A 27,857-nucleotide genomic window follows, 5' to 3' on the forward strand; every position below is an offset into this window, starting at 1 on the left:
AAAACATTGGTTTTTCAATAGTGAATAATAGAAAAAAATTAAAAAAAATGTTTTTCCAAAAAAAAAAAAAAAAAAATGTATGCTGGACCACCCTTACCATTTAAGTGTATGAAAAATAGATGTTGGCCGATTCTCTTCTCAGATCTACCCGATATGGTTACAAAATTTCATAAAAATCGGTTCAGCCGTTTCGTAGGAGTTTTGTAACAAACACTGCGATAGGAGAATTTTATATATTAGATTTTGGTTAATGCAAATTAAAACAATATAAATTTATATATATTTTTTTTTTTCAATGTAAAAAACAAATTCTTAAATGATTGAGGTTCAATTTTTTAAACTCCATTAAATTTTAAGTTGCCATTTAAATGAGAATTTTTGAAAGTCCTATGCGATTTTACAAATTTTCAATTTTAAATGGCAACTCGAAATACAATGGTGAGTAAATAAATTGAGTGTATAAAAAAAATATTTTTTTTTAAGAAAAAAAAAATGGAAAAATTAATCTATCAGAAATTCAAAAAAATCACTGTCTTTTCGAAAAATCAATTTTTCAAAAAATATAATATTTTTTTTTTTCAAATACAAATACTTTTGTCTTTGGTATGTACATATAAGGAAAAAATAAAGAACAAAAGATTTATAAAAAAACATGTCATCTCCTCAGAAGCAAAGTGACTAATTAAATTTTTCGCAACTTAGAGTTATAAATACCAAACAAATATTTTTGTACGTATAGATATTTTTAAGAAATGGCTTTCCCATGATATAATTTTGTACCCACGTATCTGTTTGTTTGCTAAAATGGTTGAATGAACATAGTAAAAAATAAGAAATCTTCTTAAACTCTCTACATCGCATAAAATCAAAAAGTTAAAGAAAAAACTTCTCCTCCAGTAATTACAACATTGTGATGAGCCAAACACACAAGTTTACCAAATTATTTAACAAAAAATCAACAACAACAAAAATCCCAGAAGAAAACAAACAAATTAAATTCAAGGATTTCCTTTTCTTTGCTCCATTTTATCGGCGAATCAATTGACAGAAAAAAAAAATCCATAGATAGTAAAAAAAAAAAATAAAAAATAAAACACAAAAAAAAAAAACAAGCAACGTTAAAAAAGTTAAATTCAATTCTAATCGAATTATCTGATTGTGAGAAAATTGTATCTTCACCAAGTCAAATATATATCTATGTGTGTATGTGAACACGAGTATAAAGAGCAATAAAAATAAAATAAAAGAAAAAAAATTGGTTTTGTTTGGATTAAAGTTTTCTGTTTTTTTTTTTTTTCTTCTGATATTTTCTTGTTCTATGTCTGCCATTTATTGGCTTACGCATTTATTGAAGAAAATTAAGTTTTTACAATATCTAGTTTGTGATATGTCATTGAACATGAATTAAATATTTTTGTTTACTTTTGTCTATAATATTAGTGTTACATTTTTATTTTGAAGGAAAACACAAACAAAAATATATAATGTAATGAGATGTGAATAAGCTATGATCGGGTTACATCATCTTACATAAAATTCTGATTCATAAACAAGGGGTAAGAAGGAGAATTTAAGGTTTCGGTTTTATTCAGTCATTAAGTCGATTCCAGCAAATCGGGTCTAAACGACGACGCCGACGATTGGTTGAGAATTTACGATACGGGGACAATTCTTCCTAGTCCTGGAAGCCAATATTTCAAAACCAAACTAGTGAGCAAAAATTAAAAAAAAAAAAATAATTTATATACCAATAACTATTTTAATTTTAAGGACTTAAATAAATGTTTTTGAATTGTTAAAAATGTTGATTTAGTTTTTTTTTTTTTTTTTGAATAATCACATGCGAAATATAAATTTACTATAATTATATTGAAAATACTACTGATTTCTTAAACATTAAACATTTATTTATGTTCAATTCAGCTATACATTTTGTAGTTTATAAACTCTGTTTGTTTTTATCACATTAATGTCTATTTGTTGCTGTTAATAAATTATCAAAAAAACAAGGTTTATTGTCAATAAAAAAAAAAAACCATTATCAGTCAAGACATTGTTTACCTTTTGAAGATACTGATTTATGAATACTTAGATTAAGGCAATATTTGTTTTGTATTTTAACATTTTTTTTGACACAAAATCAAACAATCAATGGAAACGATAGTAACATTAAAATTATGATTTAACAGATTAAAACGAAAGAAATCTTTAAAATTAATTAAATTATTTTGTATGAATTCAGCTGGTTAGCACAAATGGTTTCTACAAAAAACTATTAGGTACCTATGTAGGTACCTACTTTTCAGAATTGAAAAAAAAAAACTAGTGTACGAATAGAGCAATTAACGAACTGAAACATTAATTTGGCTATCGACACGTAATATTATAAATATGAAAAAATGTAATTTAAAATTTTTTATTTAAATAATTTGAAGTTCTATTCTACTTTTTTCTCACTTTCACTAAGAAGAAAATATACTAATTTTGAAGGCTCATAGCTGAGACTCGAATATGGATAATCCAGATAATATATGTAGTGGTGACCTAAGTAAATAATATTTGCAAATCGACTTTTATATTATGTATTATTTTCTGCTGCCCTTTGTTTTTTTATAAAAAAATATGTGATCAACGTTAGGAATGGGAAATATCTTTTTAAATCCTTTAACCTTTTGGGGCAAAAGTTTAAGTAGTGGTTATTAATTAGTTTTTTTTTTTTTTAATTTAAAGCTTATAAGACACTGATAAAACTTATTTATTTCTTCAGTCTTGGAAGGTGTTTGAACTTTTTAAGTGAAGAAAACATAAAAAAAAAACTTAGAGTAAAGGTCGGGTATTGTGGTATACATGTTTCTTTTTGGAATATATTTCGAAAAATATTGAATCAAACTAATCGAAAATTAGTGAAGATGTGCAATGGTATATTATTTCCATGTTATGAATGTTTTGCAGTGGTGTTTTGTTTCAGAAAAAAAGTTTTATATTAAAATGTGCAATGACCTCGAAAATGCCACATCTGGAAAGTGGAGGGTAATGTGGTACACATACGTCTGCTAATGTGGTATACTCTTTTCCAATACAATATTATGTATTTTATGAGTGTCTTCATTTTTGAAATAACCAAGAAAGATGTTTTTATTTGTTTTTATTAAGAATGAAAGATAAAACAACAGAAGATTAAAAATAACTTGTATTTTGTTGAATTTAAGGTACAATTTTAATTTCATCGTTGGCATAATCTAAAGGAATTTAATATACCACATTAGAGTATTGTAAGTATACCACATTAGCGGAAACTGTGAAATTGTACAAAACATTAATCAAATATGTTAAAAGTTAGATTTGAACCAAACTCACATCGAAATCACGTGAATCAATAGGGAACTGTTCTACTTAAAAAATAAGTTTTTGTAAATATTGTTTTTTAAAGGCTTGGGAATGCATTTTGTAAAGATTTATCAATTTTTGGAAAGGTATGGAATATTTTCGTGTTTTTGAGTACCTACGCATTTTTCGTTAAACAAATGTTGTCACCTATTGCTTCAAGAGACACCCTTCTATTATCTTTAGGTTCTTAGAAAACAATGTGTACCACATTACCAGCCTATACCACATTACCAGAACTTACTCTAATTTTTTAATTTTTAAATATCTTATGATATTTATAATTGTGGTGATAGACTTAAAAAAAAAATTCATTTAAATAACTAAAACTGAATGTTTGAGTAACTACTGCTTTTCAAATTCATAATACATTATTTTGATTGAAGTTATTCAAAATCTTAAATTCAACAGCTACGAGTTATCCTTGTATTTTTTTGTACTATATTTGGTATGTTATTAAAAGTTGAAAGAAAATATTAACTCACCTTATTCTTTGTATTAAATCCTAAGAAGGATAATTTCCTTCTATTGTTATCGTATGGCGGTGGGCCACTCATTTTGACGGGTGGCCTAGGAGCTTATTTGGAGTTATGTTATCGAAAAATGTTTTCACTCTTTTTTTTATTTTGATTTTTTTTAACTTTTCAAATTAAAAATTTATATAAATTGAAAGGGCTTCCAGTATTCGTCTTTAAACAGTCTAGGCATACGGATCACGATCCTATTTCTTATCTGAAAAAAAAAAATTAATTAATTAGAATAAAACTAGTAAAAACAAAATAACCTGAAAAATTATAAATTAAAAAAAAAAAGATAAATGAAGTTAAGTTTTGTCGAAAAAGTTCTAAATAAAAAAAAAAATTGCAGAAAACTTAACGAAAATAAATTTCATTTTATATTGATAACATAAATCAAACCAATACCGCCTTGATTAAGAACAGAAAGCCAAGTTTTTTTTTTAATTTATCTCAATTTTTGATTAACAGCAACCATTTGTAGGTATATTACAAAGAAATAAAATCTTATGATTTTTTAAATCTGTACCTATTTCTGTAATCTGTAATAGTAGTTTTTAAGATATTGTCAGTTAAAATCAAAAGTAAGATTTTTGTTGAGCAATGATTTCTCATGGGACCTATTACAAAAACTTAATAAAGAAAGGACAAAAGTTCATTACATTTACTGAAAAAAAATTGTATATCCCTTTGTTAAACCATGGTAACCACATTACCTATATAAATTTTTGACGGCAACCCTAATATATGTTTCTTTTTATTAATTTAATAATATTAGAATTCCCTAACTTTTTGTATGTAATTATTTAAAGGGATGCATACGGAACATATGGTAACTACAGGGATAAGTGGGGTACAACCTATAAAGTTTTGTTTATTTAGACAAGACATATCAAAAATAAGTTTTTTGGTGAATCATCGCTAAAAAGACTAAACATATCATAAGCATTCACAGAAAACCATTGTCTTAGTCACAGAAATCACAAATAATTAAATCTGCAAGACGTTTTGTCTACTCTTGATTTTTCATCATCATCAATAAATAACAACAAATAATACAAATTGATAAAATCATATATAGAAAAACTGATTGGCTATGCAAATATACCAGTTTAAATTAGATCACGAGTTTTTGATTCATTAATTAAGAACAAAAAAAGCAAGAGCTCACATGATGATGATGATGAGTCTTGATAGCAATTTATTTGTCAAAGATTTAACAGATTTGTTTTATATGCATAAGCACGTGATAGAGCCTGATGGCTCCCATCAGCTGGGAATGTTATAGGTTCATTAAGGTCAGAAGATCTTGTGCTTCGCAGATGAAGAAGAATGATTTTTTTTTTCTGCTTCATCAGAAATGTTAAAAAACTTCTTTTCATATAGTGTCAGTCTTTTGACAGTGTGGTAATCGAAGAATCAATAATCGAAAGTTTAGACTTTTATAGCTTTAGTTTATAAATTTTAACAATTTTGACAATTTTAACAACTTTTTTTTGGATAAGTTGAAGATTATAAAATACTGTTTTGTTATGTTTAACAATTAAAGTACCTGGATATGTACAATACATAATCAAAAAACAATAAAATTTACATTTTGCATTTAAAAGATTTATGGACTTTTTGTAAAATATTTCCAAAGCCTTTACAACAATAAAGTACCAAACAACAGACCACATTTTGGTTGAATCTAATAAATTGAATAGTGATTCCGTAAACTAATCAACCATAAAAGTGATCGTGAAAAAGTTGAATTGAGTAATTTTTGGGATCTTTTGAAAATCTTGTTGCAGTTTTACCCTACAATGGATTTAAGGCTGGAAATGTAAGGTAAAATTATCAATTTTTTTTTTTTTTTTTTTTTTGTTTAATTATTCCGAACAATCAGCTAAAAATTAAATTTCTTAGCAAAAACTATTTAAACTAAATTAAACAAAAGTTTAACCTCATCTCTTTTTTTGTATTAAACAAATAATTTGGAATTGCAAATTTATTTATATAAGTTGAATTAGGATACACTATCCTAATAATGATGTTTTCTCTCAATATCAATGCATTTTTGTCCAGTAAAAGAACCTTTTTATAGAACAAATTTACTTCAGTAAATTATGATTTGCATCAAACAAATACAAAATTAACTTGTACACTAGGGCGTATGCGTACTTTTTTTAATTTGTAAATGATAATACACATTTTCTTTCATTTTACCTATAAAACAAAAACAAGTTATAAAGTGTCAGTAAACATCGACCAAAATTTGTGCTTTTTAGAAGGGAGCAAAAACATATTTTGAAAGTTCAATAAAACTTTGAAACTAACTCTGTTTTTTTCTACAAGTCAGTATCAACTGATTTTTTTAATTATTTGAAAAATAAAACAAAGCAAATACTTGCTAGTGTAATTTTTTTTTGTTTTATGCGTAAATTCAAAAAATGAGTAGCTATACTCAGTATTAGAAAAAATACGTCCACGAAAAATAAAAAAAAATATTTTTTTTTAATTCAATTTTTTGGTTTTTCGCTTAAGAGGTATTTGTTTTATATATGTATGCTTAAAAAATTATTGGACAACTGGGATTTAAAGAAAAAGAATTGGGTCTGCGGTTTGAGGACTACCATTATTTTAGGATAATTCATTACATATGGGAAGATTGCATTTTTCCCAATTTTTAAAACTTTGATGGCTTCATCTTGTTAAACGGCAAAGTTTTACATTTTTTTTTTCTTCTTCTTCTTCTTCCTTTTTCTCGGCGCTGTTATGATCTCGATGTCGAGGGGATCATAACTATCCCACGTTACTGCTTCACACTAGTGATCCGCTTGTGGGGTTCGCCGGGTTGACCTCAGAAATCGGCGGCAAGCCTCCCGGTTTTGTATTGTTCCATTTCTAAGGCCAACTGAATGCTGGTGTTTTTGCATTTGCTTGTACCAGGAGTTTTTAGGCCTACCTTTCTTATTATTTCGTGTTGGAACGTTGTATGATATTGCTTTTTTGACGGGGTTCTCAGGATCTCTCCTTTGAACATGGCAATACCAACTGAGTCGGTCGTGTTCAATTTTTTTTTTACATTTTTTTTTCTATAAAAGCTTTATTATGTACATTCACTTGGAAATAAAAATACAAGTTTTACTTTTCTAAAAACCGACTCTTATAATTTTGATTTAAGTAGTTAAAAAGGAACAATTCAACTGATTTCAACGAAAAGCGTTTTTGTAACCCTAAAATAAAGTGAAATTTTCGAAAAAATTTGGATTAAAAAAAAAAAATTTTCTGACTTTTCTTAAACAACGAACCGATTTAAAATTTAAGTAGCATCAATCAATATTATAATATCAAATTAAAAAAAAAAAAACACTTATAATTTTGTTTAAATAAAAAAAAAAAATAACTACAAGAGCAAAGAACTCTTTGAGAAGGATAAAGATTGTCATTTAAGATCTTATTAGGTAGATTATCTACTGTAAAAAAAAAAAACAAATTAAAAGCTTCATTACCCATTTTAAGATAAGATAGTAACCACAAAATTCTTTCATGGATAAGTAAAAAATTTAATGATGATGCAAGGAAAAACGTCACATGTGCAATTTTCAACAACTTTTTTTCTTTTTGTTTTTTAAGTGCCATAATTGTTTCTTTAATTTTTCTTTTATAATTTAATCTGTAGATATATTTGGGTGTTTTCCAATAAATTAGCAAACTGCTCTGCTTTATTGGACATAATTCTTAGCATGAAAAATAATTTTTGTAAAATTAAAAAAAAATTAATAAAAACCAAAACAAAACTATTGTCTTTAATTTCACCACTCACACTTAAGTCCAATTATTTAATTATTTAAATTAAATTACTTCCACTAGTTAAACAAAAATAAAAAATCCGATCTTATTTATCCAAGACTATCAATCAAACTAAAAACCCAAATTTCACCAGAAAAACAATGATTGAATTCTCCCTCCCAGTAATTTGCGATTTAGCTAATTTCATATGAAAATCTATGATTGGATCAGTTTTTGCATCATCCGCCCCCATAAAATTTCATTAACATAACTTTAATTATTATTTTTTGTTTATTTTATTGCATTAATAATATTTATAATGTTGATCGCCTTAAGAAAAAAACAAAAAACAAAGCGCAATATCACGTGCTGGACCAAATTAAAACGACGCACGACGACGTCGACAATATGTCGTCGTTTTGTCGCAGTTGAAGTTGCGGCTTAAGCAAACAAATTAATTAGAATGGCCATAAGATCTCAAGTAAGATTCCATATACGTACTTGTATAACGTATATATCATTTGACCTTCGAGCTCTTGTAAAGCTGCAGCTAGAGCCGATGCTAAAGGCGTCACACAATCTAACATTTTTAGAATGTGATGGCATCTTTTGATGATTTTTTCTTCTCCGTAAATATTTCACACTTACACACAAATACACATAGAGAAGAATACCATTATACACCACCACCCATAGTGATCGGCCATCAAAAAGAAGGCTCTTCAAAGGCATAAATTAAACGGAAGTCTGCCATTCAATCAGCTTTAATTGGTGTCACGCATCTTGATTAGTCACACACTCGTCGGTTGGTCGTAATACTACCCCTATATCATCATAACTGGTAATCACTCCAAAAACATACCACAAAGGGTGAATGGGGCATCTATAAGTGCGGTTGCGGTATGTTGGTGTGATCATTTGAAGTGTTTGATGTGTGCAGCACCTCAACGGGTACGAGGAACAAAGTACGGACATTGGAGTGTGATGGCCAATGACAGTGGCATTTTATTGTATAGTGGAAGCACACAGCTTTCAATTAAGTGACAGAAATATATGAGGCAAATCAATTATACCTCGAGGATCTGCTTTTTTTTGTTATTGTTGACGTTTTATATCACATTGATCATTTGGTGGAATCTTTTTTTGTTTTCTCTAACTCGGCAAAATTTCAAGTGAATTGTGATATAAACAAGTTATGACAATAACGCAACACACAGCATCAGCAAATCATCATCATCATCATCATTAACTTTAACCGTGATGTTGTTGAAGAAAAGAGTGCACGATTGGCACGTGATTTAATTTATTTGAATGCGCCATTTGTTGCCTTCAATGGAGGCAGGCAAATCGAGCGGGAGCATTTTGTCAGTGCCAGGTAAAGTCATAAATATCAATTCAAGTTTCAAATGATGATTATAATTGCACCTAAGTAATGGCAGTATTTATTAAAATGACAAAGATTTCAAACTTAAATTAATAAAATGTAAGTTGTCACGCTAACAAATCGCATTTTCTTAAAAATGGCATACCAAAAAATTTTTTTTGCAAAATGTAAAAAAAAAATGTAGGTATAATTATTTAAAAAAATATTTTTAAAATCTCTACAATTTTCAAATTTTTCTAAGAATTCCTTTTAATACAATTAATCAAATGGCGTTTAAGTATGTTTATAAAAACAGATTTTATATTTTTTTTTTCATTACTCATGAAGATCCTTTAAAAAATTAAATAACAATTTTTGCATATTTTTTTCTTCTTAATTTTTTTCAAATTCTATTTATATTGCGTGACATCACTTATAGCCACCTGTCGAGTAAGACGCTTTTAACGATACCTCATTTGTCAAATTATGGTGCGTATTTAAAAGTTATTTTAACTATAAGGTAGTTAACCTAATTTTGCCTTAAATTTAGTCCAGTAAAAACTTCAAACCGTCGTCGCTATAAAAAACACGTAACTTCGAAAAAAAAAATCATTTGAAAAAGCTCTCAGAAAAAAAAAAGAATACAGGACATTTTGTAAAAAATTAAAAACGCTAGCTAAGTGAGTTTTTTTTCAAGGGAATATTGTATTTAAAGTCAATCCAGTAAATAAAAATGTTTGTGATCTTCAGTGAACAAATAAAAGCTGACTCCAACAAAAATTACAATTTAATTGATTACAAAAAAAAAAAAATGATTGGTCATGTGAATAAAAGCATCAAACCGTTTAATTTCTGTTGTCGTTCTTTGAATGAAAACAAACGTCATTCTTTCGATATATTTTTTTTATTTTTCTTCATGAATGTGGATACATAAATGCATCGAATATCTATATAATAGAGTTATTCTGTTTGATATGTGAGTAGTGAGTACATATCTTTTTTATTCATTTTTAATTTTCATTGATTTCACAATGCATTCGGAGGATACATAATATTGAGAGCGAAAAATTCTCCAATAACAACTATGTTAGTGATCATAGTTTAAATGGTACAGTTGCAAACGTAAGAGATAGAGTTTTTTAAAAGCATTTTTAATAAAGTAAAATCTTTTATATAGTTTATTAATGTAAAATTGTAGACCACGTTTGTATATGGGGAGGGGGAAAAAAGTGAAAAATTCTAAAATATCCTGCAACTAGATATACAAAATAAGTAGTTTTGTGCAGAATAATATCGTTCATGTATCTGCCTATTTATGTTTATATTTTTTTAGAGGACACTGTTAACACTTTTGACTCGCTCCTTAAAATTTTGATTTTCGATTTATCAGATTTTGGCTCTTTTAATTTTGTACTTGTGGCGATTTAAGGCTCCTTTAAAATCGAATCATTTTACAGCAAAAATCCACCAAAAATGTGAACAGACAACCAATTTCCATATATCTTATATATAAAAGAGAGTTCGTTAAGTGTGTGTGGCCGATAAACTCGCGTTTGGGTGGTCCGATTTTGGTAATTTTTGTTTTGTTTGATAGGTATTAATATGTAGATGGTTTGTATCAAAAAAAATAATACCTTTTCTTCTATCTTTGCATAGCTGTCAATTTGTACGAGTAAAGAAACACTCTCGCTTTTTAAAAATTTTTGCTTAGCTTAATTTGTAAACAAATTTATTAAGACAGGCTTTCAAAATAATTATTAATTATTATCGTTTAAAGCCTGACTTTGGCATTATTATTAAGAAAACATTACTCAGGATACAGCAAATCAAAAGCGTCGTGTGACATTTAATCCACATGTGTAAGCTGATAATGGAATAAACCTAATCAGGAAAATTCTTTACTATATTTAAGTGTTTTTGTTTGGTCAGCAAAACAAACTTTAAGTTAAAAAGTGTGACCATTTCTACATACATATTTCCATATTCAATTCTTAATTTTTTGTGATTTTTAACGTAAAATGGGAAACTTTAAACGGTAAACTATAAAATTTGTATGCGATTTGACAGATTTTTAATTTTTAATGGTGATTTTAAATATGATGGAGAGGGAATAAATTGAGGCTTAAATGTTTTAGAGATCTTAAAGTTGTTTAATAAAATAATAAAAGTTGATGAATTTCTGATCAGCAAAGGAAAATTTCGCCAGGAAGAGAAACACACGGGGGGCTTAATCAGGTGAACTTTCTTTACATGTTGTTGCAGCTTGAAAATCTTAAGAGCAGACTACAATGCCTAAATTTAAAACCGATAGTTTGTCCTTCAGTCGGCACATGGGTGCGAATTTGGCTGCACACACATGAAATGTTTAATCAAATTCTAATCTTCGGTCTTATTTTTACGAATAAAACACGGGCACAACTTGGAATGTTTGCTCCAAATCGTGCAGAGCAAGATTTTCTTGATCAAGTGGAAGGACGATTGAACTAAAAATGTTTGCGTTAACTAATGTGCCGAAGTTCAAGATCAACAAAAGTATGTGTACGAAACAATTAAACAAGGTGTGATCATTCAGAGTTTGGGTTTGTGTTTTTCATATGCACCTGGTTCCTGATGGTACGGGGAAAACATTCATTGGAACATCTAAAAAATAAAAAAGCACTGGCTCTGGCTTCTTTTGGAATTAATGCTACGTTATTAAATTGGTAACAATACAGCTCACTCTGTTCTTAGGTTGCCTTTAAAACACCTATATGTTATAAATATTTCAAAAGAATTGGCAATGACCAAAGTTTTGCAACAGTGTCAGGTTATTGTGTTGATGAGACCACAATGGCGCACTTAAAATCAGTTGAAGCTTTAGATTTCGCCTTGATGGATTTGCGATAAAGTCAAAAAATATTGGAACAATGTTCGTGTGGGGGCAAGAGCGCCTATGGGGGCAAGACCGTTTTTGTACTACGTTGTATGAAAACAAGTAAAATTGGCAACACTTGCAATATTAAATACGTGTCTTTTAGTGATCGATTAGATGATCGATCACGTCTGTAAATTTAGCAAGTTCAGTTGAGGCGGCGAAGAATTACTGTCAGTTTTGTGATTTTTTATCAAATTGTTATCGTTCAGTGAAAAGTCAGTGAGTTGTATTTTTAAATAAAAATTTTTAGCCTACACAAAACAGTTGACACAATTACAAGTGAAAACTATGTAGTTAATTACCCGACGGAGTTATTGAATTCTTTCGATTAACCAGGAACTCTGCAATAGGAGCGCCAATTATATTATCATGATATAATATCAATCAAGCTAAACTTTGTAATGGTACCAGACTTCCTGTAGAGATTGAATGGCAACTCTGATTGCAGCTACCATTTTGTGTGGGAAAATTCAAAGAAAAAGATGTTTTGATTCATCGAATTTAAATGATTCCGTCGGACTTGCTTTTTGATTTCAAACATTCGTTTTAAACATAAATAAAGCGCAAAGTCCATTGTTGAAAATATGAGTTATTGATCTAACCAAAAAACATTAGAATAAATGCAAAAAATATAAATTCACTTTTTCGGTTTTAAATTATTTTCACACAGGTTCAATTTTTTTCATAAATGCACTCAGCGAAGCGGGTGGGGTTAGCTAGTTTTTCATTAAAAATTAAATTAAAATTTAATTTTACGCCCTTAAATGAGCATGAAAACCAGAGCATATCAACAAAATGTAGAAAATAATTATACTTGAGGTCCGATAAGCAAAAGTTATTTGTAAATTTAAAAAAAAAAATTTTAAATGTCATGTCAAAAAATTTTTTTTGGGTTTTCTTGGAACATATTTGAAAGTGGATATTTTTGGCTGAAAGGTTTTTCAAAATCGGCTCCTTGCCTCGAAAATATTCTGGCAACACTGCTCGTATGTTCAAGATTTTCTTTCTAGCCATTAAAAGTTGATTCAAGAATAGTTTTGCACCTAATAAATTAAACAATGTATAGTTGAAAGTAGCTCGAGTTGAGTATTTGAAGGCAGGGTTATTATATGTGATTGAACAATTAAAAATCAATTAATTTTATTATTATTCAGAAAATTATTGATTCTGTGCGTGTACTTAAAATAAAAGTTTTGAAATTGTGTTTATGAATTAAAATAGTTGTAAAGTGGAAAACAGCAACAAATTAAAAAAAAAACATTAGCCGCATTTTCATTATATGCAAATAAAAGTTATATTTTAAATTAAAATATGGTATTTAAGGGTTGACTCTTTTGGGAACTGCAACATAACGGTAAAATACAAAAAAATATAAAAATGTCATAACGAAGCAAGGCATGGCGTTACCTTTTAAAATTAGCTTCATCCACGTTCGATTAAGAATTTTTGGGTTCATCAGTAGTTTTTTTAAGCACAAGTAAAATGCTTGTCATGGATGTTTTTGTAATCGCGAAGAAGAGCACGTTTAAATCCGACTAATTTCAAGTGGTTACCTTCACCGAATTATTTTAAGAAAAATTGTATCTATTAGCAGTTTTTCTGTTTAAAGAAATACATACTTTTAAACAGACGATCATTTCTAAAAGAGTATCACTGAATAAAGTATCAAGATGAAAATCGGTTACCCCTGGCGCAAGCAATCTTCTGTCTTATGTTCCATTGGACTTTTCAAACTATTTAAAGAATTTCAAATAAAAAAAATAAAAAAATTATAAATGTGACCAAAAAGTGATTTATTTAGAAATAAAAAAAAAAATTCAAGTGTGCAATTCACACGTGGTAGAAGTGAAACCTTAAAAAATCATTTTTCTTGCAAAAAAAAATAATAGAAAAAATCTACCTATTTTTATTCTATCACTTTCAAATCCATGTTTTTTTATATCACAACTTATATACATCAAAAAAAAGCGAAAAAACACGTAATTTTATCTTCTCACGCTATTAAATCAATTTTTTCCCCTAACAACCTATACAAATTTTTACACCATCTGAAAGCTTTTTGTCTTAGCTCAAAATATATATATCGATCAGGTGTATGAGACATCTACAAAAAGAGCTAGAATTTTTTGAACTCGATCAATTTCCATCAAAAAAAGCGAAAAAACACCTATTTTTATCTTCTCACGCTAATAAATCCATTTTTTTCCCTAACGACCTATAGAAATTTTTACACCATCTGAAAGCTTATTGTCCTATCTCAAAATATATATATCGATCAGGTGTATCAGACATCCACAAAAAGAGCTAGAATTTTTTAAACTCGATAAAATTTCATCCAAAAAGCAAAAAAAAAACATTTATTTTTATGTTCTCATGCTATTAAATCAATTTTTTTGTTTGACAACCTATACAAAATTTTAAACCATGTGAAAGCTTGTTGTTTCACCTTGTATAATGATGTATAAATCTTATTTCAAAGATGTCTACAAGAGAAGTTAGGATTTTTTAAAGTCAACCATGTCGAATTTCCAGACTGAGATTACGATACTTCCTACACTGGTAGCTGGTCATCGCCAACAGATCTCCGCAGGTGTATTGAGGTATTTTTAATTTTTTTTTAATTTAAGATTGTGTAACTTGTAGAGCACGTAACGTTATGTTTGATATATCAAATAAAAGGTTATGTTATCAGCATGCGTATTAAAGTTAAATCAAATTTGTATGTGCACTAGATCAAAAGATATAACGTGTGTTGGAAAAGAACATCTTTTTACCGTTATCTCCGAATTTTGAATATGAAATTAATTGAAATTTTGTACAATTATAATTTATTTAATTAATTACCTATCTACAGTACAAATTTCATTCATCTATCTATAAAAACAAAAAAGTTATAACAAGTTGAAGTCGTGTCGCGTTTTCGTTTCATCTTGTTTCAAATCACTACGATACTAAAGAAGTTTTCACTTCAAAAAAATTCCGAAATTTTTGCGTCTTTTTGTCTTTTGTGTGGTTTTTCGAAAAATTTCTTCCTCACTCTAAATATTTTAAATTTTTCATATTTTAGCCTAGAAGTATTTAAACGGACTTATATTTTGTTTAGTAATTGAATAGAAAATAGTTTACTTACCGAAGACTAAAAGCACCACGACTTTTTCCCATGAATAAAAAAAATCAATTGATTACTTTTTTTCAAAGAAAATATGTATATTAACAATCCAATATAATCCAGCAAGGAAAAAATGTTTTATTCACATTTCTTAACCGGATCTCCAGTTTATATTTTTTGGTTTTTCCTCATGACATTCTTTGAGTTCAAAGGATTTTTTTCTTTTTTCAATAAATTGTTCAAATAATACCTAATAATGATTTATCACACTCAAAATAAACTGACACATTTGTCGATGTCTAAAAAATGTTTCTATGAACGTACATCAGCCAACTTACAGTAGAGTTACTTAAAAATTAAAAAAAAAATGCAATATAAATGCGGTTCCTTACAGGATGAACGAACCAAAAACTTCTTAGCACAGTAGAATATCATTCCCTAATACCAAAACGGTTGTTTCAAATGGATTTACTTATTGCTTTGAAACTGAAAAATGCTATCCAAAATATAAAAATCCAACTTCTTTGAGTGCATATTGTGGAGAGATTATGACATGTAAACTTTCAAAAACAACAATAATTTTACTTAAAAATATATTATTTAATAGAATTGTGTTTTTATAACAATTCAAAAATGTAACGAGTATGACATATTTTAAACATTAGCTCAGTTAATTTTTGACCAATATTAAAACTCAAACTCACCACAAATAATTTTATTATTCCGATAAAATATTTCCTCTGATAAAAAGTTACTATCAAATAGTCTTTTATTGATCAGAAATAGAAACGTATCGAAACACTATCATAATGCAAAGTTTAACACAGCATGAAAACTTCAAAACACTTCAATTAAAACAAATATTGAAACCTGAAACTCTTAAAAAGTACGAGTAGGTATACACTTTACATTACAAAAAAAATTCACAATTTTCAAAAAATTTATTCAGAATTCGGTACCGGAAGGCACTTGCATAAACCCTCTTCGAAGGAACTAAAGCACCAACTGATTTATTTTCTCCAAAAAAATATTTATTTATTAAGTGAACCTTTTCTCAAAGAAGTTGTTTACTTTCTAATACACTATAATTCGAATTCACTTTTTAATTAAAAGTCATTTTCAGAATTATTGATCTTATACGATACGGTGTTTGTGTGAGAGCCTTATCTAACTAACAATTTGCCTGTCGCATGCGTTAATTATACATATAGTATGATAAAAATATTCACACATTTTATGGTGCATAAAATAGATATAATATGAGTAAATTCGAGACGGGAAGTAAAAAGTCTCCACAAATTTTATTATTTATTTATTTTGGCCATAAAATCAAAGTCAACTATCTTCTATATAATTATCAAAGAATAGAATTTATGCCATGTGCAACAAATTTATTAAAAATTTCGATAGCAAAAAAATTAAACTGTAGACATTTTTGAAGTTTTTAAGTCAATTTAATCTGCTCTTGAATGTTACCGCCACTTCAGGTGACATTATCTATCTATCTGAGTGTCTATATCGATCAAGCTTTAAGAAAAACAATGTTTTATTATTTTTTTTTTAAATTTATTTTTGTTGTCACATGAATAAATTCAAAACAAGGTGAAAATCCAAAAATTAATCCAACCCGCCAGTCTTTTGCTTGGTGCTTGTTGACAATTGAGCAATCAATTTTATAATGGATTACTGAAAGTTTTGAGTGCCAAAAAACTCTGATGATTTATTGGAATTTTTAGTCATGAATTGTGATTTATCTTCGTTGTTCGTTGGACAGTTGTTGTTTTTTTCTCTTCTATGTTATCTGGAGTTTTATTCTTATTTGTTATTGTAAGAGAGGGTGGTTCAACTTTAACCAAAAAGGGTGCCAGGTCAGAAAAAAAAAACTAAAACTAAAACTAAAAATAAACGATGGACTACAAACACTTGACTTTTTGTTAAAAGCCAGAAAAGCTCAAAGGTGGAGTAAAAAATAAAAGTTTTGGATCATCATTTGAACAAATTGTTGGTAGTTTGAAAAAATAAACTTAGATCAAAACATTCGAAATTCGAAGCTCATTTTATACTATTAAATTTTAATAAGATTGAAGTTGGAATCACCCTATATACAAAATAAATATTGTCGGTAACTTTCAAGGGTTGAAAAAAAAAAAACACTTACATTTATTTGACAGGTAGGTAAATGAGTTAAGGGTATAAGTACTATACAAAAGAGGTGTTCAATCAATTTGTTTCAATTCACCCATTTGATCATTTCATTACATGAATTTAATTTTATGAAAATTTATTAATAGTTCCGACAGGAACTTTTGTTTGCTTGTAATTTTTTTAAATTTTTTTTCGCGAGAGTAAAATTGATGTTTTATTTTGTATATAAACGCTATTGAATATTGAATAAGGAGAAAACGAAGCACTGCTCTGTTTTAAGGGAAAGAGAAAGTTTGTTTGTCTTTTGATGAGCATACCATTTTATTTTTTGATAAAATGTATGAGAACGTTCATTATTATGAACTTCATATACAAATAAATATTTTTTGTTTGAATTCTACAGTAAAATCTGATAAGTATATTGAAAAGCAGATTGCATTTGTACGAAAAAGATCTGCTAACATTAATCTCCTTAAATCCTTAAAAAAAAATGTTAAAATGCATTAGAAAAATGTGATGACTTTTCAAAGGCATTTAATCAACATTGTATAATCTTCAAATTAAAAGCTTTTGGTTTTCCACCCACGGTAGAATCATAACTTAACCAAAGATCCTATCAGGTCAAATTTAGTAACTGTTTTTCAACTCTAGAGTTCCTCAGGGAAGCCACCTAGGTCCATATTTATTCATTTTAGCTATAAATGAAGTAATCTAATGCATAACTTCAAGTGAGATTCTCATATTTGCTGATGACATGAAAATTTGCTAAGAAATTAAGTCTCACCATGACCGTATCCTTCTAGAAAGCGATGTTGACAGTTTAAGTAATTGGTGTGTTCTTTCCCTTTACGCAGCCAAATTTAGTTCAAATTTAGAATTTAGGTACTGTGCACATTAATCTTATAAAAATGCAGCGAGTTAATGCTTGGTTTCATTAAACGTTGGGCAAAGTATTTTGTTACTATACATTTGTACAACTGCTACGTACGACGCCATCTTGAGTACGCTTCATAAGTATGGAGTCTTTTAGTAGTATATTAAAACCGAATCGAATATATTCAGCATATCTTTGTACGTTATGCTCTCAAATGTCTTCCTTGGACCGACTCTTTCAACTTGCTACCATAATGAGCAACGCATTCAACTTCTTCAGATTCAAACTTTGTTCATAATAAATCTATTAGCTTGCAAGCAAACTTATTAACTTGAAAATGGGTTTAAAAACATTGTTTCGGACCAGTGCTCCGCAATCGTGATTGTTAATCAATGTTTTAAACAAATGATTTTTTGTTGTACTCCTACAATTTGTAAATTTGTTCATAATATTTTGTTTTATATTGTGCTTGTGGGAGGTTTTATTATTTTGTTTACTTGCCACTAACAGAGGTATGCATTTATGATGAGCTTCTGATTGTTCCAAGCTTATTTCATCAAAAAATGTGAAGTTTGATTGTCGGGATTTAATTATAACAACTAAAAAAGATCAATTAGAAATTCGTAAGCCAAAATGTTTAATAGAAATCAAAATTATAAAAAAAATTATAATTTTTCTATTGCCTTTATAGATATTCAATCAAACTTTAACTCGTGTTACCTACATATCAAAAGAAATTTATGATTTTCTAGACAGAAGACTCATGACATTGATTGATTTTCATTCACTTTTAAAAGCGCAAATCATTCTCTGTCCCCACAGTTAAGTAATGGATTTTTTTGCCTTATTTGTTTAGTAAAATTCGAGTACACTGAAAGAAAAAGTTTATTAAAATATTTAAACAGGGCATCATCAGATGTCCCTCTTCGTATAATTATGAAACAAACTGTAGTGTTGAAGTTACGTTTTAAATCATTGCCTTTTTAGAAACATTCACTTGCTGGGTTTTTTTAAGAAAATATTTAAAACCTTGTCAAAATCTACAAAAATATTCAATTTAAAATTTCTATTTTGAAGAAATCACAAAAGAAATCAATTTTACGACTTTTCGTATGACGGTTTTTTTATTTAAGTGAGAAAATTATTCAGTCGACACTTTTTTATTCTGCTCGTGTTTTTCTCTGAGTGTAGTTTTCTTTTATGTATTCATAATAAATACCTAAAAGACTGATTCCGACGCGACTCGACTGTTGCTGAAAATAGAACATTCTTTGGAACCACAACAAACCGTTTGCGTTGTTTAAATTATTGTCAGATATTACCTTTATTCCCTGGTATATAGACTCTCCCGTTCGCTAGCTGTCTTCACTAATTTAAAGTAATTTGTAATCGTTAATCAATTTGAGACTTTGATTGTAGATAGGAGGTACCTATTCTTTTTTTGTTAAGTAGTTTTCTTTCAATGAATTCAAGCGAATTGATATGGAAATTGTGAAATGTAAACAATTTTGGTTGTTTTTGTTGTTTTTGTTGGTTTTGGTTTTTTGTATGTTTTCAAATTGAAATATACCAACTTTTTTTTGTATTCACGTGGTTTCGACAAAAAACGTTCAAATTAATTAAAGGTACTAAGGAAGAAATATGTAAATCAAAAATTTTACATTTTCGAATTGACAAAAAATACAACACATAATACAATTAATATAGTTGTCTAAAATTAGAAATCTAAATAAAAAACTATATATGCTAATCCCGGATATGACCTTGAGAATGCCTAAGCTCACTCTGTGGAGGACATTCCTATGCTAACCATACTTTTTTTCGGATATGTTTTTTTTAGTTTTTTTTTTGGCAGCTTAATGATTTTTCTTTTTCTTCTTTTTATTTTAGTAGTGGTTGTCCTCAAAATTTCTTTCTATTGTGTTTTCCATTACGCATAAACAAATTTAAATGCCAAATTGAAAGATGAAACATTAAGGCAGAAGATTTATGGATAGCGAATATATATTAAACATTAAAAATACTGTATTTTTGTTTTTTTGTCATTTTGAATTCTTAGTCAAGGCCAATTTTCCGTCAAAACAAATACATATGTTTGAACAGCGAAAAAATATTAAATAATAAAATGCAAAAAAAAAAACAGTTTGCAAGGTTAAATGTGTATTTTGAAGTCTCGTGTAGGCATTCAAACCGCAGCTGGTGAAAAATTCAATAAAAATAGATTTTTTTCCTAAAAAAACAAATGCATTATGGTTTTTAGTAGAAATTCTGTTTGTTGACAAATTCATTTATTTCTTAAAAAATATTCTATTGCTTTTTTTTAATGATGTTTTCAACTTTCGCAAGTAAAACTTCGATTTGAATGATAAATACATTGGTTTCTTGATTTTCTTTGAAATACCAAATTCTGGAACTGCACCAATCTTTTGTAGTGAGTATTTGGTCAAGTGTTTTAATATAAGGCTCAAACTATCAAATTTTATTTTTAAATCCCTATTATTGGATATATAATCTTAAATAGTTACATAGAAACTATAGCCGTTTTTCTAAGGGCCAAATAAAAAAAAATATCAAAAGGCAATTATAATTTACCATAGGTACAGATAAAATCCTACTTTTCAGATACCAATATTGACGGTAGGTACTTGCAATAGAACAATTTTTCTTTTGAATTTCTCGAAAACCAATTAACAGATTTTAACGAAATTTTTTGTTCAAAGGCGTTTTAAAAATATGCATTTTGGACTTTTAAACCAAAAAATTAAACCACACAAAACCGATTTATGAATTTTCTTGAAAGTTTGTTTTCATTTGTGGATTAACTATTTTTTTCATAATGTTTTACCAATTTTTTTTTTTTTTTTTTTTTTTGAAAAATTGTGTTACTCGTACCTAAACAAAAAAAATTGTTTTTGTTTTTGTAAATCGGTTCGTACAATTTTCGAAAAAAAATTAATTCTTTGTTTGTTCTTTCTTCTAGTTTATGCTAATTTTACCATAAGAGCAAGAGCATTTTATTTATGTTTAAAAAAGTTTCATGTTACCTATTTTTAGTTTTTATTTGATATATCCCACTTTGACTTCTATAAGTTAGAATATCGTTTCATTAAAAAGAAAGCTAATAATGAATCAAATATTTATCCATAAATACTAAATGATTTCATATTGCGAGTCTGTTCTAGCGTTTGACAAAAAGTTCGTTTGAGAGGTGGAATTTTTGAAAGAAATTGAAGTTTTATTAATTTTTAGTAAAAAAAAAAAAAAATTAAAATTTCATAAAACTATGTATATAAATAGACAGTATAAATTAGAAGGAAGAACTAATACAAATTTTAATGAGAAAAAAAATTATATTACTTCCTGATCAATATATACCATCTGACGGAACATTTTTTTTTTTTTTAAACAAGGATCTATGTTGAAAATTTAAGTTTTTTAGAGTCTAGATTCTTTTTGAGTCTCAAATTAACTTCAAAATATATGCATATAATATAGGTATCTTGTATGAAAATGAGTTTTGTATCACTTATAAATCAAATCTTTGTCAATATTGCTAAGCAACTTCAACTTCTTATAGTCCAAGATCCCAGGGCCGCCAGACATTACTTATTTTCTCAAGAAAAAAATGTATGGAATTACGTAGTGCTAGGACATACTATTAGTGAATGGATACTGGCTATCTTGTGCCGACGGCCATTTTACCACTAACAGGTGCTAAAGGTACGAAAAATACGTAGTTAGATTTCTTATTTTCTCAAGGCTGATTTTTATATATGATACTCAGGGAACTAATACATTAATTTTTGTAAGCTGCCAGACCCGTCGGATGGGCCTAACACCTTGCCAGACACGCATAATAGGAATCAGGAAAGTTAGATTTTATTATATGGGGGTCTGGGAAAAAATTTATAAAATATTTTGACTTCAGGACTCGAAAGAGTATCAAGACACGCGTCGAAAACCACATTTTGCACAATCGCATCCAGAGTCATTTGGCCGCCATTTTGTTTTTTTAATAAAAATTGCAATTTTTCACATAACTCACGTATTTTTGAATCTACAGAAAAAAAATGTATTGCAAACTTGAAGATAATTTAATTTACTACAGTATATGTTAAATTACTTTTTTCGATTATACCTTCGGTTTAAGAGTTAGGGTGGTTTTTTTTTGAAACCATATTTTCGTCATATCTCATTTATTTGAGCTTTTTTGAAAATTAACTTGAAGTAAAAGTTGTAGATCTTTTTATTACCTTCAATTATTACCTTAACGGTTTTTCGATTTGACAGTCCGTTTTTGATCTGCAGGAAAAAAACTTCAAAAAGGTTCCAATTTTTTAATATAGGAAAAATGTTCTAGTACAGGGTAATTTGCATTAGATATAACAACAACCTAGGCGTGTAGGTTGCACTCAGACAAGAAAAAATCGTATAACTAACACTGCCAGACCCATTCCGACAGCCATTTTTTTTGCCAGACACCTTAAAGCTTTAAAAAAAAAAATTTTTTACTTTATTTATTTTCTCAAGCTTCATTTTTATACATGATACCCATGGAACTAATTCCTTATGAGTTTAAAGGTAGGTATATATTTTTAATAATGTAGTAATTATTGGTATTATTAAGCGTAAACATTTTACTTCAATACTACGGAAGACCCATTAGATTTTATTAATAACAAATCTAGCGAGCATTTGTGCGTGTCTGGTAAGGTGTCAGGCCTATCCGATGGTCTGGCAGCTAACAAAATAATTTTATTGAATTAGTTCCCTGAGTATCATGTATAAAAATGAAGCTTGAGAAAATAAGTAAAGTTAAACTATTTTTTTCAAAGCTTTAAGGTGTCTGGCAAAAAAAATGGCTGTCGGAATGGGTCTGGCAGTGTTAGTTATACGATTTTTTCTTGTCTGAGTGCAACCTACACGCCTAGGTTGTTGTTATATCTAATGCAAATTACCCTGTACTAGAACATTTTTCCTATATTAAAAAATTGGAACCTTTTTGAAGTTTTTTTCCTGCAGATCAAAAACGGACTGTCAAATCGAAAAACCGTTAAGGTAATAATTGAAGGTAATAAAAAGATCTACAACTTTTACTTCAAGTTAATTTTCAAAAAAGCTCAAATAAATGAGATATGACGAAAATATGGTTTCAAAAAAAAACCACCCTAACTCTTAAACCGAAGGTATAATCGAAAAAAGTAATTTAACATATACTGTAGTAAATTAAATTATCTTCAAGTTTGCAATACATTTTTTTTCTGTAGATTCAAAAATACGTGAGTTATGTGAAAAATTGCAATTTTTATTAAAAAAACAAAATGGCGGCCAAATGACTCTGGATGCGATTGTGCAAAATGTGGTTTTCGACGCGTGTCTTGATACTCTTTCGAGTCCTGAAGTCAAAATATTTTATAAATTTTTTCCCAGACCCCCATATAATAAAATCTAACTTTCCTGATTCCTATTATGCGTGTCTGGCAAGGTGTTAGGCCCATCCGACGGGTCTGGCAGCTTACAAAAATTAATGTATTAGTTCCCTGAGTATCATATATAAAAATCAGCCTTGAGAAAATAAGAAATCTAACTACGTATTTTTCGTACCTTTAGCACCTGTTAGTGGTAAAATGGCCGTCGGCACAAGATAGCCAGTATCCATTCACTAATAGTATGTCCTAGCACTACGTAATTCCATACATTTTTTTCTTGAGAAAATAAGTAATGTCTGGCGGCCCTGGGATCTTGCTCTATTAAGGCTTTTAGTTCAAAATATATTTTAAACTTAAAATCAATTTCTCAGAAAAACTAAAAATTTTAACTCGAGACTTTATTGTCAAACGTACTAAAGAAATTTCTTAAATAATTAAAATTACTTTCAAAGTTCTTTAAAGTATCTCAATTATTCACCTTAACATTTGGAGCGTATGAAATTCAATATCAATATTCCTTTTGCGTAGGTACCATCTACCACAATGTCTCTATAAAAACCCAAAGGCATACAAAATATACGACAGACACACAAAAATTCGACGAAGAACAAACTTATTCAATAAGAAAACTTTTTCTTTTCATAACTTACTCCTCAAGCTAATTAATTAGTCTATATGGCAAAAATTGTATAATTAAAACTAAAAAAACTAACTAATTTTCTACACCTAGAACAGAAACACGTAATAATTATTCTAATTTGAAGAGCAATAAACTTTAAGTGTGTAAAATTACATCAAGATAGGTACAAAGTAGGCAGGTAGTGTGTGGATGGAATGTCAATAATAAATAGTGAATGTAAAGTGAGAATTAGTCTATTGTTTGACTAATTTAATGAATCATTTTTGAATACTTTGAAAATACACTCTTTTAATTATGAATGAAATGTATCTTTAAGTCTATAGATAGTCTAAAGTTGACGAGAAATGTTTGCTTTGATTTGCAAATCTCTTTCATAGTAGAGTGGTGGATTTTTTATGGACATTAAACAAGTTAGTGTTTTATTTTTATGACAATCTCGCATCGTTGCTATTAAAATTAATGAATAGTTTTACATTGCTGGATTGGAACTTTAGAGGCCTCAGTTCAGGTTAGGTTAGTTTTTTTTTTTTTTTGGTTTAACACAGAGGGAAGGTTTGCGGAGTCAAAACTTCTTTAGTATCGTAGTGATTTGAAAAACGATGAAACGAAAAAGCGACAGGAAAAACCAATTGGTTATAACTTTTTTGTTTCAATAGATAGATAAATGAAATTTATAATGTAGATAGGTAATAAAATAAACAATAATTGTACAAAATTTCAATTAATTTCATATTCAAAAACCTGAGATAACAGTGAAAAGATGTTCTTTTTCTAATCATGTTATATTTTTTGATCTAGAACATATACAAATTTGATTTAACATTAATAAAATTCATTTGATATAGGTACTTGAAAAATACCTCAAAACACCTGTGGAGATCTGTTGCCGATGACCAGTCACCAGTGTAAAAAGTACCGTAATCTCAGTTTGAAATTTCGACATGGTTGGTTTTACGAAATTCTTACTTTTTTGTAGGCATCGTAGAAATATGTTTGAAACGTCATATAAAAGGTGAAATAATAAGCTTTCAGATAATATAAAATTAATTATGTTACTATTTAAAAAAATGGATTTATTGATGTTAGAAGAGAAAAAAGATTGATTTTTTTGCATTTTTGGATGAAAATTGATTAGCTTCCAAAAATTCTAGCTCTTTTTGTAGATGTAGGACAGTCATAATTGAAGATAATATTTAAAGCTTAAACAACAACCTTTAATGATATAAAATTTATTATATGTTGTCATATACAAACAAATGGATTTGAAGGTGATGGAAGAAAAAAAAGTTAGATCTATTTCGATTCTTCTACCTCGTGTACATTGCACTGATTTTTTTTATTTGAGAACTTGTGACTGTCAAATTAGAAAATTGATTGTGATATGAGAAATTAAACTACATTTCATTTGAGTAGAACAAAAATGGCCTTGAGCTCAAATTAGGGGCCCTTTTTTGTTAGTCCAGTACTGGAACCTATCGTATACCTAAAAGTAAAAAATCAACCAAATTTATTCAACATCACGCAGTCTTGATAATAAATTTATTAAAATCTGTTCATTTCACACTTTTTATTTATAGCGTGGATTAGATTTAGATTGAATTGGGTGCAGCCGCTAGTGGTTGGTTTTTACTTTTTCCATGAAAATAAAAAGAGAAAAACTGAAAACATTGGCGACGATTTGTCTCGATTTGAAATGTGTTATTTTTGATTAACACTCGTGATTTTCTTTCTTATTTTTTTTTTATTTTTGTATTTTTGTTGATGTTTCGTGCTTCGTTCACACAGCAAAATGACGGTGAACATGTTTTCCAATAGCGTGAATGGATATAATATAGATACTATCCATACTCTCGTATATATTTTCTATCTAAAGATACATAGACCCCTTGATTTTTTTATTTTTATCTATCGACCGACTGGCGCTTAATGATCTCATTAAAAAAATAAGTAACAACACCAGATAATAATGTACACGTTTTTTGTGATATTTATACGTGGGTTTAAGTTATTTTTTTTTTTTATTTTTGTCATGACATGATTGGTTGACATTCGTTAGATGAAAGTGGTTGTTGTTGTTGTTAATTGTGATGCACTCTATTACTTAGTGTTTTTTCCCACATTAATGGCAATTTATAGGTTCTAGTTTAATAAAGAACAATAAGTTTAACAATTTTGCTGAGAAATTGTGTTTGGTAGTTAATTTAAAATTAAAATATTAACAAAGGGGTTCGGTTAAAAATTATGACACATTTATTGATTTTAAAGCAATTTTCTTTTAATTTCAATAAAAATTATAAATGAAACACCGTAGCACGCACATGCACTTTAAACTAAGATTGCCAATACAGTGTATACAAAATGCTTACCTATCTCAAAGGAAAAACAAACTTTTTCTATCTATCTTGCTACTTTTACATAATCAACAGTACACCGAAAAAAAAATTTGATAATAACAGCTATCAAATTAACATTTTTCAGTGACAAAAGTCGTCCAACAATTAAAATATCAATTTTGATATTTTATCATATCATTTTGACATTTTTTAATTTCAGGTGGAATAGTGAAAATTTCACTTTGACAATTAAAATATCATTTTGACATTTTTTTAAGTTTAAGTGGATAGTGAAAATTTCACTTTGACATTTAAAATGTCAATGTTGACTACATTTTACGTTTTAGTTTGTTATAATGAAACCTATTTCTTTCCTTTTCATTTTTATTATTTTTATTATTTTAAGAATTTTCTTTCTTTTTTCAAAACATTATTGAAAGGGAATATTCTTTACAAAATAATGGTGATATTATTTTTTCTATTATAGTATAGGTGATATAATTATTGTTTTGTTATTTTCTCCCAAACTATGTGAAGTAAAATCTTAGTGCCGATCAAATTTTCTCAGTAAATCATACATTTTACTTCGAAAAAACACAAAGCGCCTTTAAATTAGTACACATTAAGAATATTTTATTTAATATTTTTCAATAATTTGGAATTAGAAATTGATATGAAAAATTGATAATAAAATATCAAAAAAAAATTTCCAAAATGTGACATTTAAATATCATCCTGATAATAAAAATGTTGTTTTAACATTTTAAATATTATAAAACACATTTTATAGAGCATTTTTGGCTGATATTTAAAAAATGTTAATTTGATATTTAAAAAATGTTAAATTGATATTGGTTTTTTTTTTCGGTGTAGGTAAAGGTTGAAAAATGTCTCCAGGGAGTTCAAAGTAACGCTTAAAGTAAAACAATCACTACGCCCTTAAAAATTTGGATTTAGGGGCAACAATTTTACTACTTTTAACCACTGCAAACGAGCCAAGAATCTCGGTAATTTTCAGGAAGTTTTAATTTTCCTAATTATTTTAGAAAGACATTTAATTTTTTACAAGAAAATAAAAAACATGTTTTAGTATTTCCTTAATTTCAAAATTTCAAAAAATACCTTTTCCGACGTTGGTATTAGATTGAAAATTTACATTTTGACAAGTTCCAAAATGAAAATTTAGCCAATTCAGCGATTACATTGAATTATTATGGCGTGAGCCTACTAAATTTAAAAAGGCATATTCACACGAGTACGAAATAGGTTTTGTTATGAAAAATATAACTTCAACCCTGTTCTCATTTTACCAACGTAAATATTGATTTGGACGAGAAAATCTTAATTGTATATCGTTGCAAATATTTGAATGTCTTT

At 28.0% G+C, this 27,857-nt stretch overlaps 1 protein-coding gene across 6 annotated transcripts in view; it reads right to left on the bottom strand.

The window, feature by feature from the left end:
- LOC129909192 (anion exchange protein 3) overlaps positions 1 to 27,857 on the bottom strand; it is a 102,662-nt gene that overhangs the window by 38,456 nt on the left and 36,349 nt on the right. For 5 of the 6 annotated variants that reach the window (XM_055986211.1, XM_055986209.1, XM_055986213.1 and 2 more), the window contains one exon: positions 3,870 to 4,116. In XM_055986211.1, the coding sequence (XP_055842186.1) occupies positions 3,870 to 3,941 (72 nt within the window). In that variant the 5' untranslated portion in view covers positions 3,942 to 4,116. Of the gene's footprint in view, positions 1 to 3,869; positions 4,117 to 15,763; positions 15,782 to 27,857 lie in introns of those variants that run through there. The other variant, XM_055986210.1, reaches the window with a different exon arrangement.

The sequence above is a fragment of the Episyrphus balteatus genome, chromosome 2 (assembly GCF_945859705.1).
Source record: "Episyrphus balteatus chromosome 2, idEpiBalt1.1, whole genome shotgun sequence".
NCBI lineage: Eukaryota > Metazoa > Arthropoda > Insecta > Diptera > Syrphidae > Episyrphus > Episyrphus balteatus.